This window comes from Lonchura striata, chromosome Z (assembly GCF_050655825.1).
Source record: "Lonchura striata isolate lonStrDom1 chromosome Z, ASM5065582v1, whole genome shotgun sequence".
Taxonomy (NCBI): Eukaryota; Metazoa; Chordata; class Aves; order Passeriformes; family Estrildidae; genus Lonchura; species Lonchura striata.
In genome coordinates this window covers 6,404,002-6,419,801 of record NC_140740.1, presented here as the reverse complement: position 1 = coordinate 6,419,801, position 15,800 = coordinate 6,404,002, and the positions used below count along the sequence as shown (strand labels likewise).

General features: G+C 39.4%; 1 protein-coding gene across 7 annotated transcripts in view; it reads right to left on the bottom strand.

Annotated features, from left to right (window-relative positions):
• Positions 1 to 15,800, bottom strand: part of MCC (MCC regulator of Wnt signaling pathway) — a 181,717-nt gene that overhangs the window by 38,542 nt on the left and 127,375 nt on the right. For all 7 annotated transcript variants that reach the window (XM_085568156.1, XM_085568157.1, XM_021524798.3 and 4 more), the window contains 3 exons: positions 14,374 to 14,510; positions 10,394 to 10,557; positions 5,374 to 5,580 (listed from right to left, as the gene is read on the bottom strand). In XM_085568156.1, the coding sequence (XP_085424282.1) occupies positions 5,374 to 5,580; positions 10,394 to 10,557; positions 14,374 to 14,510 (508 nt within the window). The remainder of the gene's footprint in view (positions 1 to 5,373; positions 5,581 to 10,393; positions 10,558 to 14,373; positions 14,511 to 15,800) is intronic.

Here is a 15,800-nt window from a genome sequence, read left to right as displayed (position 1 = left end):
AAAAAAGTTATATTATAACACAAGAAGAGTGTGGATTTCTGAGTCTGGGAGGAGAAATAACCAAGAAGGATTTAAAGAAAAATTTACTGAATCCCTGCATCACACTAGTTTAAAAACAAACATACAGAAGGGTATAAAAATTGCCATAAACTCCTGAAGCACTAAAATGAGGTGGAAACTGGCAAGCAGATATTATTATGTGGTCAGGAAAAAAAAAAGGATTTGAGAATAAAGGGGGAAAGGATAAATCCAGGGAAATGTCTGTGAAACCCAGAAAAAAAGATATGTAAAGATCGTCCACATGATTGAAGGAAGTCCAAATAATTAATGGAAGTAAAGAAGTGCTGGATGGAACAATGGAAAAAGCAGGAGCAGGTTCATTAAGTGAGACACAAGGCAACAGAATCATTAGGTTTCAGAGCAATGAATAGCCTAGATACAAAAAAAAGGTCAGGTGCAAACAGATGTTCTCAAGCTATTAATATGAACAAAAGTAACTCGAAATCTCACTTATAAATATTTGATGTTTTGCAATTGAACCAACTGTTGAGCTGCATTTTTTTCTTTTGAATGCTGAGAATTGGAGTAGGAAATACTGAAAAATTAAAGGTAGTTTCTTATCAGCTTAAGAACTAAATAAAAAGAAAGTAAGAGTAGAAGAGAAAAGGGGCTGACAATATATAGCAATGTTCAATTTATGAAAGACTTAATAAACTATTAACAGATGTCACAGACATGCTGTCCAAATGCATCATGGCCTACAGAAAAATATTTCAGTGGAATATTTTCATTATTTGTAACCATGAGAAGCATGTTTTTAGTCTTTTTATTTTGTGCATACATAGTGACAACTACATGAGTCATTAACACATCCTCAATAAAACACCACAGCTACGAACTGCCTGTTTCTATCACTGATTTCCACATTCAAAGGACACCTGCTGCTTTTGTTTCTAAACCAGTTTCAAATGAGGGACATGCTCGCGATTATTTCCATTCTATCCTACTTGTGACCTGTTTCATCATACAGTACCTTTGAACCATTCAAGTAAAAGCACTTTTCCCCCTCAGCATTCTAATGCTGCTTCATTTCCTTTCTCCTATTATACAGTGGAGGAAGACAAAATACAACAAACTACAGGGAGTGAACTTCTCCCACTTTCTAATTTATTCATGCATACTACAGATCTGTGGAGGAGAAGATGCCAAATCTAACACTCATGTAACAATCTGAGCTGCTCTGAGTGGTGAGAGTCTTTCCCAGGCAAAAAAATCCCCTACCTTTCATTGATTTTCAGCCAGATAATTTTCTGCCTCTCCTATATCATGAGCACCAGAGCAAACAAAATTTGCTGAGTTTCTATGTATTTTTTGTGATCAACTGAGTATGGTAAAGAAATCTTTCCTGGTATCTCTAAGGTCAATTAAACACTGAGTATTTGCATGCAAGCTTGGAATCAGAAGTAAAACTAATTTGTTGACACCCAGGAGGAGATGATGCTGCATAAGCAAATACCATGCAAGTGAAGGGTGCAGAGAATGGAAATAGCTTTGGGCTGCTAGCTCAGGTTTCTGGTGCTCATCAAGATAAAGGAGACAGAACAGCTTCAGGGTCAATTTAAGCTGTGCAAGCAGAGATATTAGAGATAATAATCTCTAAGGGCTCATAATGTATCAGTGTTCTCCAGCAATCTGGAACAATACCTTCTGATCCCAATGGGAATGACTACAAAACAGAGTCCAGCAGATCTTGCCAGCTTTGTGTCATCTGAGAACAGTGTAGGTCCAAGAACACCTGCAAGACCAAGGATCTGAGTCCTGCTGTGGCAGGGGTAGGTTTCAACTGTTCACAAGAATCATCTATTTTTGGAGAGCCCTCTGCTCAAATAAAAGTTCTCTGGAGTGGGAAATATGGGCAGCTGATTAGATCACACATAAAATGCTGATTTTCTACTACTCCACACATTATGTTTCCATTAGCTGAAGACAAGTGGTTTTTTTCTGGTCAGTTTGGTGATTTCAGCTGAGTTTGGAGAAGGTATAGAACAACTTTCACAACTAGAATCATAGAATTAACTGAACAAGCTGACATATGGCTCATGCAGAACAGACTTAGACTTCCAGAGCTGGGACTGCCTTTTCACTTCAGACTTAGTTCTTCAGAACAGCCTCAGGGAAGCCTGAATGCTGCCCACATCCACTGCCTTTTATGCCAAACAACTCCTTAAGACTGTGCTGAGGTACCACTCATCTGACAACTTTTATAGGCAGTAATTTAAAAACCTACAATTTTTACTTTACCATCAGGATAGAGTTTAGATGCTGTTTCACTGCTGCTCATCTGAATCCCCTGCTGAATACAAGGGCTTTTGTGTAACTTGTAATAAATATTACTTTTTCTTCTACTGCTTAAGCCTGTTACTCTCTATAGCAGTTGTAAATAATGCTGACCCGATTACAGCCTTATTCTCATGAATAATAATATTAATCGCACAGACTGGTACAGAAGATCTCCACCATCTTATCTGTATTACTGGATTCAGGATTATGGTCAGCTATGTGTAAGCAGTTTCTAGGGCACTGACCAGCCTGGCCCTAAATAGATACTATTTTTAATGCAGCAAAGTAATGCAGAGATAAAATAAACCTCTGCATTATGAAACTAGCTGTTACACTGCAGACAACCTACAGAAGTAAGCAATTACCTCACTCGCTAATGACCTGTGAGAAACAAACTCTGAATGTATGATGTTTCTTAGCTACTGTTCCAGAGAGCAGCTCAATCTGTTAACTGAGTGCAGTAAATACCTAATTAAATTAAATCTCCAACAAGCCTGAGAAAAATGTATTGAAAGCACTCTGCTTGATTACAGACATTGGTCTGAAGCAACAGACCTATTGATCTGGTCAACTTCAAGCTTGTTCACTTCACCCAATTTAATTTGAGAAGGACAATAACTAAATTTTATTTGGACCTCCTTTCCCACTCTCCAGGGAAATAATTTGAAGTGACTTTTGAGTTCAGGTGGCGTATAGAAAATATTTCATAGGTCAAAGAAAGCATTTATTTTGTTGTCACTATGGACATGAAGCTACATTAAAAATGCAAATATGGTCTCCAGTGCAAGAATTACATAATGTGCAGACAGGGTCAAATGTCACAAACTAACTTCTCTGGTGGAGGTAATAAATCAGTTATTCTGCATGATAAGGATGATATCAATTACCAGATTTCAGTAAAGTCCTCTGTAGTTACAAACAACTGAAACAAACTGATCATCTTAATTCTGCTTCCATCAGAGATGCCTCCATAATAGAGAACCAGAACTGCTGTCAGCCAGACAAAACATAGCAGAATTGTGAAAAGATGCTAAGGCTGGCTCTAGAATCAATGCAGCTGTGTTAACTTGGCTTTTTGTGCTTTTCTTCGGATACAATCCTAATTAATGATCCCAGTTTTAACAGGTATCTTTGCATAGTAATGTATTTCATTATAGAAACATAACTTTAAATATTAAATTTTAAATTTTAATTTTAAAGCTCCACTTAGAAAGCAGTCAGTAGCTTTATTCCTTACTGTTTCTTCAGAATCACAATCTTCCTGTGTCTTGGGCACCTCACAGTCTAACTTCTGGCCTCATACAGCCACAAGTGTTTCTTGTTCCTGAGTTTAGAGAGACATTGCTCCCTTTTTTTTTTGTTGTTTCTCTAGCATTTATAAAGAGCAAACAAATTAATAATTTGTTTTGCCATGCTGAACAGGACAGGTCCCTACTCTACAAACAATGACCATTTCTCTGACCATTGTCTATGTATTCTTTTTGCCAATTTAAACTGCACCTTTAAGAGATAAGAATGACACATAACAATCCAGATCAGATCTCACCACTCTTTATACAGTTTTTCCAACCCCTACTGAAAATAACTTCTGTGGTACCTTATAGGGCTGAATTTGCTACTATGGCTCAGCCAGGCTGATCTCTGAGTGTACAACACCAATTCTTTCCCCTTTTCTGTTTCTCAACTGAGGAGCTCCTGGATGTCAGCATAAATTCTTGGTACCATTCTTTTAAGCCCCTTAACTTGCAAGTCATACTTCTCAAAATGGGCATCTCTTTGTATACTCAAGGCCACCTATCTTTCTCCTGTTTGATATCTCAGTATTGATCTGTGTCACCTGAAGTGTCAATAACTGCATTTGTGTAAGCAAAGCTCTCAAGCGCACACTTTAATTCTCTGCCTGCTTGTGTTGATGTCCACCCCCTCAATGTGGCAACAATCCAGCCAGTCCATAAACGCTACTTCTGTAGCTCAAGGGGTAGTATTGCCTCCACTAAAAAAAATTGTCAGTATCAGTCCAAAAATTTCAGGACTGAAAACAACCTATGGTATATAATAAGAAGTGGTCTTGCTTTATATGATACGAGATTACTATTCTTGTCTCATCATGCATTCCTTTTTAGTGTTAGGAGAAGACAGTGAGTTTTGCAAAGGTGATTTGAGGCTTCATACCCAAAGACTGCAAATCTCACACGATGTGGGTTCATGCTATAATGGCAGAGTCACTGCAGAACAATGTTGGTTTAGAATAGCAAAAAAAGCTAATCTGCTGCCAACAGGTAAAGAGTAATACTTGCAATATTTTACCATGATATGGTGATATGAATTGACATTTAGACTGAACACAAACTTGAAACTCCCTGCTTTAAAAATAAAAAAAACTTGATATCTAAATAAAACTCTGTAAATTCAACAGGTACAAAGTAAACAAATTTTTAAAGTAACTGAGATTGAGGTCACATTCTCTTGGATGTTTCATCTTTTTTGTGAACAAATCTTCCCCCTTTTTTTCCCACTTTGGACTCCACACAAAGCACAAAGCCTTTATCTGGCCTTAAAGCATCATAAAATGTTGACAGGGAAGCAGGATATAGCTGGAACTACTCATTGTTCAGTATGAGAATTACTGTCCACTGACAGGAGTCCTGCTCTTTTTCTTTCTCCTAATCACAAATTGAATTCCTATCAAAAACAAAGAAATATTTGTTGTTTACAGGAAAAAATAGCCTCACAGGAAAATTCACTAGATGAACATCTGCTTTCTCTATATCCAAGTTATGTATGCTTCCTTGAAGATGAATATCAGTTTTTCTGATTTCTGAAATCAGGCTGTTGTGCATGCTGGCTGTTTTTCACACACTCTTTTTCAATTATGTTCAGTTCTGTCCTAGTTTTGTCACTTGTACAGACCAGCTTTGGAAACAAAAAGTCCTACAGCCTATAGAACAGGAAGTGAGATTAAAGAGAAGCCTGTTCTGGTGACAAAATCACACAGGTTGGACGAAGAAGGCATCATCTGTGCAGCAGCCTTACCCTTCTACGCAGCCTGTCCCTCTCCTCACGGACAGCGTTCATGGTGGCCTTGGTCCTGTTGAGCTCCTCTTCTTTGCTGCACAACATGGCTGTGAGGCTCTCATTCTCTTCCCGTAGGCCAGCCAGCTCCTTCTCCCACCGAGACCTCTCCTCAGACAGGTTTGGATAAAGGTCACGTCCCAGCACTCCCTCAATCTCCTCCACGGTCTGTAAAAACACAGTCATCAACAAACAGAAAGGGGCAAAGACAACTGACCAGGACTCATGGATAGATGGAACAGAACTGTGTGTTAATGGGCAACTCTACACACTTATACATACACTCCTAGCCTCTCAATACCATTAGTTTGCTTCTTTTGTTTGCTAAGTAATATCAAACAAAATTATTACTTGTTTTCTTTTACAGTTTGACCATATCATTAAAACATTTCATACTGACAAACACCAAAGCAGACAAATACATGCAAATAAAACATGTCAACTGTGAGTGACAGCAATCCTGGTAGTTTTATCTAAGACTACTTTAGAACAAATTAATAAGTCCTTTTAATGGGCAAGCACTGTACTTACTGTTTCCCTGCTGAGTAACAGACAGAACAGAGCAGTATGTGAGTGTGCATGGCATGGGGCCTTATTTATTGCTAGCCCAATGCCACAAAAGGGCAATAAAAAGAGTGGGAGAGGATTAAAAGAGGGTCCTTCTTTTCGATGTTCCTGAGTATGTTCTTTCCTTGAGGTGACAGAAAAATAAAAGAAAGAACTCTGGCCTTGACTAGGATTACAGGGGATGTTACAGCCTTTCTAGTACCTATAAAAAGGCTGGGATTCTCTGGGACACAATGGCACCCAGCACTTCCTGTCTGTGCCCAGAGCTGTATAGACACTGCTCAGGTACAAGGGACATTCAGGAATTTCCAGTGGCAGAAACTGAACTACAAGCACCCACCATCAGCAAGGGATGTACTGCCATCCTGAACTGGCTGTCAGGCTGGCCATTAACATGCTGAAACAACATAACAGCCTGTCGGGGAGCCACCTGCAGTTTGGAATCTACTACCCAGTGTATGCTGTGCCTGTGCTCCATGTCTAACTATGGAAAATACCTGCAACAAGCAAAACCATTCCAAATGTTGCCCATAAACTTTTGAATCTCCCTGAAAGCAGTGTGTATTGAAATTATGGCAAGAAACATGGAAAATAAAAGACTATATGACATCACTGGCAATGCAGAAAGTTCATTCCATTGGCTAATCCAAAAACAAGTTATAGGCAAAGCCTATACTTTTACATCTAATATGGAAGATAACCACCATATACGTATTTACCACTACTAAAGCTGTGTTAGAATGACATGTTTAATTCTTATGTAAGAACATAAGTACTGTTGCCTATGAGATGATCACAGACAATGTAAGTGGGACATGAATACCATTCAAAAGGATAAACTGAACAAATAATAAAATTTCACAATGGTCATAGTGAAATTTTTCAGGTATTTTTTGCTAGTAGTAGTTCTCTGAATGCACCAAGGTTAACAATAATCTATTTAGTTGTTTTATTCAAAAGAACATTTATATCCTGATGTGTCCCTTCCAATTAAATATATTCTAGGAATCTATGATTCCATATATGACTGAATATTCACTGCTTTATTTCTTTAAACTAGAGTGAGCAAAAGAACCAACTAGACCAAAAGAATCAACTACAGCTGAAAATAATATGCCTAGTTGGAGACACTATTTTTTTCCTGCAAGAAATCTTACCACTGTTTCCAGCATTGTCTGACTTTGAGGTATCAATGAAGTTTTATTATTTGTTCAGTTTATCCTTTTGAATTGTATTTCATGTCCCACTTACATAAAACTGCAATACCTTTTAGAGCCACAATTATGAAACTCTATTGACAGAGTATCAGAGTATCTACACAGTAATTCTGCTTACAGATTTGACAAGAAACTGAAATTACTTTTCTGAAAAAGAAAAGGCTTGCAACATCTCTGTGAGGTGAAAGAAGCTGCAGGTCTCCCTTGTATTAGCTTCACTCGGACCCATAGGTCTCAAATTATGACCCGGTAAATTATGAGCATGACTTTGCATTAATAAGCACAGGGTGGTTAATCTCACAATGTAAAGAGAAGCTCTGTAATGGCAGGAGCACCCTCTTTTGATGATGACAGCTTTATTTTAAACAGTGCCTCTTTATTGTTGATTTCTCCACTCCCTTCTTCCCCCACACCACCCTCGAACTTCCACTGCTGTTTTTCTCGCCCCTCTAATGCAAAGTTCTGCTGCTGCCTCCTTCCTCCCTATTCCCCACGCTCCAGTGTTGCAATTTTCCCAACCCCTCCCCTTCCTAGACCACTACTTCTCAGAGCACTACATTAGAGCAAATCTCTGGCATCCAATATGCTATCAACCATCCTCCACAGAAAATAAAACATAAACACTGTACACAGATACAGCTATGTAAAATAATGCCGATTAGTATTCTTCAAAGCAGCAATACAGAACAGTTTTCTCTGGTGTGTTGCTGCACAGCAGATAATTCAGGTATAATTTCATGGAGTATGGGATTGAATTACAATGTTGTGTTTTGAGCACAGGGCAGCAGGATGTCATATCATGGTAATTCCAGTCTTGCTGCTGACACTGCCATCAGTGCTCTCAGCCTTATTTACAGGAAGTGTTGTGTTATAGATGAGATATCAGATTAAATCAGCAAGTATCAGGTTTAAAAGACATTAAAGCAGTACTTCTTACCATGGTGTAACTTAATGGCACAATTTATTCCTAACAGAATTTATAGAGGCCAAAAATTTAGACAAGTCCAAAACCAGAGTAGATAGAAACAAAGAGGAAGATTTCACCCATTAAAATTAAACACAGAGACATCATCTTTGGTTCAGGTTCCTAAAGACCCACTTTGCTGGAAGCATCTCTGAAGGAAGAAGAATATACTATGCATGTAATTTTTGGTGCTGTCTTTCCATTAGCATCTGCCACTAGGTAGACAGACTTTCGGTCCAACCCAGTACAGCTGTTCTCATATTCTAAATGTTTCATGCTTGGAAATATTTACAGCTTTTTAATCAGCAAAATTTTAGTGGTTAGGTATCCAGAATAAGCAAAGCATTAACCAGAGTATTCTGTGAAAATTTACTTAAATCCTTTTCTTAAAGTATGCTTTTGTAACTGTTCAGTTAGTAATACAATCTGATAAATTTTTTTCCATGTCTTTGCAGTTTCTGTGGAGCAGAAACAACTGAGACAGCTAGGGTGACATAATTTGTATAAAAGAAGCAAAAAGTAATTCAGCAGCAACTGCAATAAAAGGAACCCAGTAAAATTTAGCCACCAAAGCTGAAGGATTTAAAACACTTAAATGCATTAGTCTGTTGCTGAAGAAAAAAGCCAACAGCCAAGACAAAAAGTAGTCAGAACTCTTCAGGTTTCCATTCACAATTCCACCCACTTTAAAATTCTCTCCGTTTTTTCACTGAGAAAACTTGAAAGCAGAAATGACTGGCAGCCAGGGGTGCAATGGTGGAGTGGGGCTCCATGTGTGGGTTTTGCTCTGTTAATCACATCTCACTTCAGATACCTCTGAGGGCCTACACAGGCTGATCTCTACCTATTTCCCAGAATCCACAGTCTCTCTTTTGGTGAACAGTGACCTCTGAAAACAGTTAATAATAATAATTGGCAATACTCAAAGTCCTGATCCTAATCCTCTGAGACACTCAAATAAACTGCTTTAATACTGATTCCAAGAGACTAGAAGTCAAATACACACACATTCTTCAAATTACTACTCAACGTTAATTGCTTTATATTTTGTTATATTCCTCAGGCACCACCAGGGAGAGAAGGAATTTCTCCCAGTGGCAGAACAAAGGGCTGTCAAAGAATCGTCAGAATCTAGAATGGTCAGAGACCTCCTCATGAAAGACCAAACTGTCAATACAATTTTTCTTGTACAAATGAGTGACTGACACCTTTCCACCTGACACAAAAAGCTTGCTCATGTCTTCCCCTGTATATAGGAAGATTCTCTGTGGCTCTCTTGCTTTCAGATTCTGAACTGCAGTGCCTTTTGTTACATGTGCCACCAAACATCCATCTCCTTGTTCTATTACATTCACAACATACAGGTATCACTTGAATTATTTCTTCCTGAGGCTGACTTATCTCATTTGAACTAATGCACAACCAATGCCTAGTGTTAAACTAGCTTTTTCTGCACTGTGGGGAAGGTGTTCCCCAGTTTAGTGTTCCCACTGAAACAACTGCAAACCACCCCCTGTTCACACACTTCCAAGTTTCCAGTGAAGGGATAGAAAGGAAAATCAGAGGCACAAAAGGCAAAGATTGGGGGTTGAGATAAGAACTATTTACTTGAAATAGCAATGAGGTAAGAAAATGAATAGAAACAGCAAAAATACTAATAGGGGAGTGTACAAGAAATGGGCATTTTGCACATGAGCTCTTACCCCCAAGAATACATGACAGGGAGGGACCCCTTTCCCCCTTCCTGGAAAATGAGGGATAAAGGATAACCAGGCCATGCCCTCTCCTGGTTACTGCAAAAATTAGCCCAGTCCTGGCTGGAATCAGGACAGCTTTGTATTTTAAGGTAGCCAATCACAACTTAGTGAAGTGTTTTCTGTCACTGGTCAATGATTACCTGTAAGACCTTGGGCAGGTGAGAGCATGTTTGCTGGATAAGCAAAATTGCTTAAGAAAGTAAATTAATTGTTGAGTATCCCCATTTCTCTTATCTTTGAAATGAGCATAGGACAAATGCATTTCTGATTTGAGGTCCAGAGTAGCTCCTCCTGTACCCTGGAAGGTGTAGAACAGGTGTGTTACTACTTACAAACACACACTGTGAACTTGAGTTGACTCCTTTAAAGTACTTTTAGCACCTTTGGAAGCAAAGTGCAATTTTAATTATTACAGAAGTGATCAGGTGTCTCAGGCAATAAACATGCTGCATTTTAGAGCCTAATGTTACCATTACCTTAATAGCTAAATCACAATGTTCGCTGGCAGTAGTGAGTTGTTCAATGTGCCTGTCCACTTCTGCCACCGATAAACTGCAGCTGCTTTTCTTCCTCCCACAGACAACATTTTCCAGACCTGTCAGCACTCTCTGCAGTTCTGAATTCAAGTCACTACAGTTATCTAAAAGAAAGCAAGACAAAACAAAACAAACATCACAACAATTAGTGACTCAGTGAAAAAACACACTCTTAACCAGGAAGTGTCTGCTGCAGAACAGCCAGGACTGATACCGTTCAGAGAATGTCCTTGCACTCTGCTACTTTTCCCTTGACAACTGATAGGCTTAAGTACCATAATCACATCAACTGAAATCATGAGCTACCTCTCACCTGACAAACAACATCCCACAGCTTATCTGAAGTGTTCATTCTTTCTTCAGAACTCCCTCTTTTCTCAAGAACATTGCAAGACATTACATGCTTACATTCTGTGACTTTTTAAATGTTGTTCTTCTGGCCATTCAAGGTCTATTATCCTGATTTTATTGAAGACATACATTCATCTCTGTAAATACAAGATTCTTCTGTCTGGTACATTCATGGATGTTATGACTTGATGTTTTTCAGAGGAATTTTTGTGGTTGTACTTAGGTATTGCCTGATTTTAAAAAATCGTGGTGTTTACAGAAATGATCCCTACCAACCACCTTAGAGCCTGTGTTTTAACAGCTACTCCTTCAAACAAAATGGCAGAATATTCAGGGATCATAACACCACAACTTATGTTTCATACTACAACCGTATTACCAGCTTATACAACAATGCTCTTTTAATTATAATGTATCACAGAGAATTATTTCCTTTCCTGTCTTTAGGCAAACCTCTTCTAGTTCCCACTGCCACAGCATCCTCCACATATGTGAGAACAAGTGAGTCTCTGCACCTTGCTAGCTCACTCCATAAATTATTTTTGTCTTATGGTCACCTCTGGTGATGGACAATGGCAGACCCTAAGGCACACCTGTGGCAGAATTCACCCTCGTGCTGTCTCCTGGATGTGCCAGTCAGTATTTCTGGCTTGCTAGGTCAGAGTCTGCAGTAGCTACCCACAGCAGAGCACACAAGGGGCGCAGTATGAGGTGGCAGCACACCTGTACTCCTCTATCCCACTAAAAACAGTGGCAAGCATTCTTGATGGAGGCTGTGACTTCTGTACTGCTGCTGCAAGTGCTTCAGCGTGGTTAGAACTTCATGGCAGTCTCACAGCTGTGGCTCTTGCAGGGCACTAAAGAAGTGTGGCATTGAACTGGGTTGTAATTTTAACATACTTGAGTCACCAGATGATTGCAGACTGCCTTGAGATCTCCCTGTGCAAGGGCAGACTGAGAGCTGCTGGATGAAGGAACAGGAGGAACAGAAAGTGAAAAACTGCAAACTCATGATCATTAACCTAACTCCACAGCCTAATAGATACAAATACAAACCTACTGCTGACCAAAAAGAAGAGTTTAGAATGACGTTATAGCATGGCATGAAAAATTGGAATAGGCAATGTATAAAAATTTCTTCTGGGAAGTAATTTCACTAATTCCTAATTAGCAGCCACCCATGTGTTACAGTAATACCAGAAAAGCCCTTCATAATAATATTACCACTCAGAAGCAGAATATAGCAAGCAGGATGCTTACTTGTAAAAACCTTGTGTTTTGTTTGTTTGAATTTGCTTTTTCCCATAACATCTTCTGTAATAAACATCTTGTACATTTAAACAAACTTCACAAGACCTCGTCTGCTGGGATTTATTCTGACTGTGACATTTCCCCCATAAAATAAATAGTTCACAATGTGAGAACCCCATCTCTGACAGAAAACCAGCACAGCGCAATCACAAGCTCTGCAAGACATACTGGAGAGCATTCACAGTTCTAGCTCTATGTGTTTTACTGCCTACAGCAACGGAGCAGCAGATCCACACGCATTAGAGTGTCATGAGGTATTACTGGTTTTACTAAGTCATGGATTAGGGGCAGTCACTTTATCAGGGCAGTAAGCAAGTCATGCACATGGGTTATTAGAGCATGATTTTTTATCCTTACATACCTATATTTAGAAGGATATAAGATCATACATATTCCTGTATCTATATATGTGTGTGTACACTTTATTTTCACAGGAATATGGAAACAAATCCAAAAAGCATCTATGGGTAGAAGGAAAATATGGAAGAAATGCAGGAAACCCTAGAGATAATGTTCTTACTTTGTCCATTGTTATCTGTGAGCCTACCCTTCAGGGAAATGGAGAACCCAAGATTTGCAGATGCTTGTGGTCAAAGGAATGATGAAAGTCAGAGGGTCAACAAAAGTTCACAAATACACACTTGGCATGGAAACTGAGTCAGGTTAGGCCCTGACATACTATATAATCACATGACAGTGTTTTTTGGATTAAGTAGGAAAGGGAAGAGAGAGAAAGGGGAGATAGAGAAGAAAAGAGTGGAAGAGAGACAAAGAGAGAAGAAAGGAGAAGAAGAGAGTGGAAGAGAGAAGAAAATCACCAGTCCTGGCTCTGGCATAATTCAGCTGTTCAGGATGCTGGGTTGCACATGCAAAGCAAGCACCCTAGGCTTTGTGGACCTGTTTATAGGTAAGTTTTCCCTGCTCTGGATATAAATTTCTCCCTTTCTATTCAAATTAGTTATCACAGGCAATCTCTTCTTTCAGACCTTTCTGAATGTCTGGGAGGGCTTCTGGGGTCTTAGGTGACCTGGATTCCTCTCTACAGCACATGCCCCCCTTCTCAGCTTCACCCCCATGCTTGTGGTGTGCTGCGTTGTGCTCATGTCCTGGAGCTGAACAAGGACACTTGTCTCTGGGAAGTGCTGCCTGTTACCTCCATATGGCTCTTTTCTCCAGCAACATCCTGTTCCTCCTCAGAATGTGTTATTACCTACAATCCTTGGCTGGCTCCAGAGCTATCTGTCTGTTGGTTTCTGAGACAGACACATCATCCCCCTTATCTTCTAGGTCTCTACATTGTACATCATTCTACTGCCATGTTTTTCATTGTTAGAACAAACCTGGACAACTTGCCAGTTATATCCACAAACACTGGTTCAGCTTCACTTCATGAAGACAAAATATACCCTGAAAAGCAAATTAGTTTCTTCTTTTCTTTTCTTGGTAAGAAGAAAATTAAGGAAGAAAAGACCCTCATATTAGAATCTGTTAAAATATGACTTTAACAGTAAGCACTAGCTTTTGAAAGTAAAACATTAACTTCTTTATAACTTTAAAAACCTCAGTTAAATAGTTTCAATTCCTAGGTCAGACACTTCACAGTCACATTATTATTAATACTGTGGTATCAATGTTTCTAGAAATTGTAGACATGAAAATTCAAATGTGCTGTTGCAGGTCTTGCACTCAAACAATATAGTATAGAAAACCATAATAGAGTTATGAACAAAATTCTGGAAATCTGTCATAGTGAGGATTTCACCAGAACTCTGCTAGAAAGTCTGCTTTTGGGGAAATGGAGGCTCAGGGTGGACCTTACTGCATTCTACAGCCGAGAGGAGGCTGCAGTCAGGTGAGGGTCAGACTCTTTTCCCAGGTGACAAGTGACCAAACAAGGGCAAACAGCCTCAAGCTGCACCAGGGAAGGTTTTGACTGGAAATCAGGAAAAACAGGTTCATGGACAGGGTTGTGAAGCATTGGAACAGACTGCCTAGGGGATGCGTGGAGTCACCATGCCTTAAAGTGTTCAAAAACTATGTGGGTATGGCACTTGAGGACAATAATTAAATTTAATGGTGAACATGGTGGTGGTGCTGGGCTGATGACTGGACTCAATTATGTCACAGATTTTTTCCAAACTCAATGACCCTATGATTCTACAATCAAGGCACAAAGATTACTGCACATCTAAGTTCACAGTCATGTAGAAGCTCAGATACCTTTCTGTGGGAAGTCATCACTTCTGCTGAGAACTCACCCACATCTGCAGTGACCATGGTGGACTGGTTCTCTGGCACTGAGACAGAGTTCTGGTCCATGCTGCGTGAGTCTTCATTAACCTCCTGCTGGCTTTGGCTCAGCTCCGACCGCAGCTCCGAGTACTCATCCTCCTCCCTGGCAGAGAGAGCAAAGGCAGAAATTAAATTATCTGAGGAAAAGTATATCTTTGTGATATTCACTTCAGACCTGTAAGGTGAGCCATAGGATCCAATTCACATGAGTGTTCTGTCCAGTAAGAGATGACTTTAAACTCTTCACTGCAAAGCCACTGTGCCACACCCCTAATACCCACTTGCAGCAGTTGGTGCCTGGCTTCCATTTCTTTATTCCCAGATTCATTATTTCTCTTGGCTACTGGAGAAAGAAGCAATGGGTGGAACTGAGTGCTACCAAGGATGTGTGCAAGGACATAGGCTGCTCTGCAGTTACTCCCCATCTGATAATTTACACAAATCAGCACAGGTGGCTTTGATCCCAAAGTGGATTAGACATAACTGGTTTTGGTCTCTTTCTCAATTCAAGGATGTCACCACCTCGTGTGAAAAGTAATCATGCACATGCATATACCTGCATATGTGAATTAAAACGCTCTTGGAGACAGGTTGGTTTTTAATTTTCTCTTCCCAAAAGAGAGAGGAAGAGATAAGTGAGTACTGCACTGAACTGCTGGAGTTAGTGCAAAAGGAAAAGCCTCAATTACCTAGGTTTTAGTTTATTTGTCAAGTTGGATCAACTAAATTAACTGAGGACACAGAATACTTCAGCAAAAGCTAATGAACTTAAAAAATTAGGGCTTTTCTCTCCAGTCTCCACACAAAGAGTTCAAAGCACTGGAAAAAAGATAAGTAAACAAATACTAGCTTTGCTTGAGAACATTTGTAAACATTTTTTCTTTTGATCTATTTGCTGATTTGACTCAGACTTACTATTTTTTTACTTTCATAACAACTTTTTTTTATTAAAGTATCTATTTTAAACATTGGAAAAATACCAGTTTATCCAGGTGCAGGGCCCCTCTGATCGATAACAAACAGCAATCATTTTGTTGCACACTAAATCACATGCAGAGATTAATTTTGCTGCAAATTCAGCAGAAAAGTGTGAGAATGGAACCGTCTGGCCTTGGAAACAATGAGAAACAGCAAAGACCTATCTGGGGATCTGCATCTGGGAGGGGTATCTATAATGTTAGGTCTGTTGTGTTTATGCTACATGATAATGAGTGTTTCTTGCAGGATTCGTCCTGGAGGTGTGTCTCAATTTGTCAAACAGCAGATAAGATGGCCCATCGTGCAGGCATCAATGACAAAATTAAAGTCTGTTCTCAGAGCTGTGGAGCTAAGAACTTATGTACCTCAATAAAACCCCAAAAAGTACTTCCAGCTTGCTTGCTCAGCAGGGTTT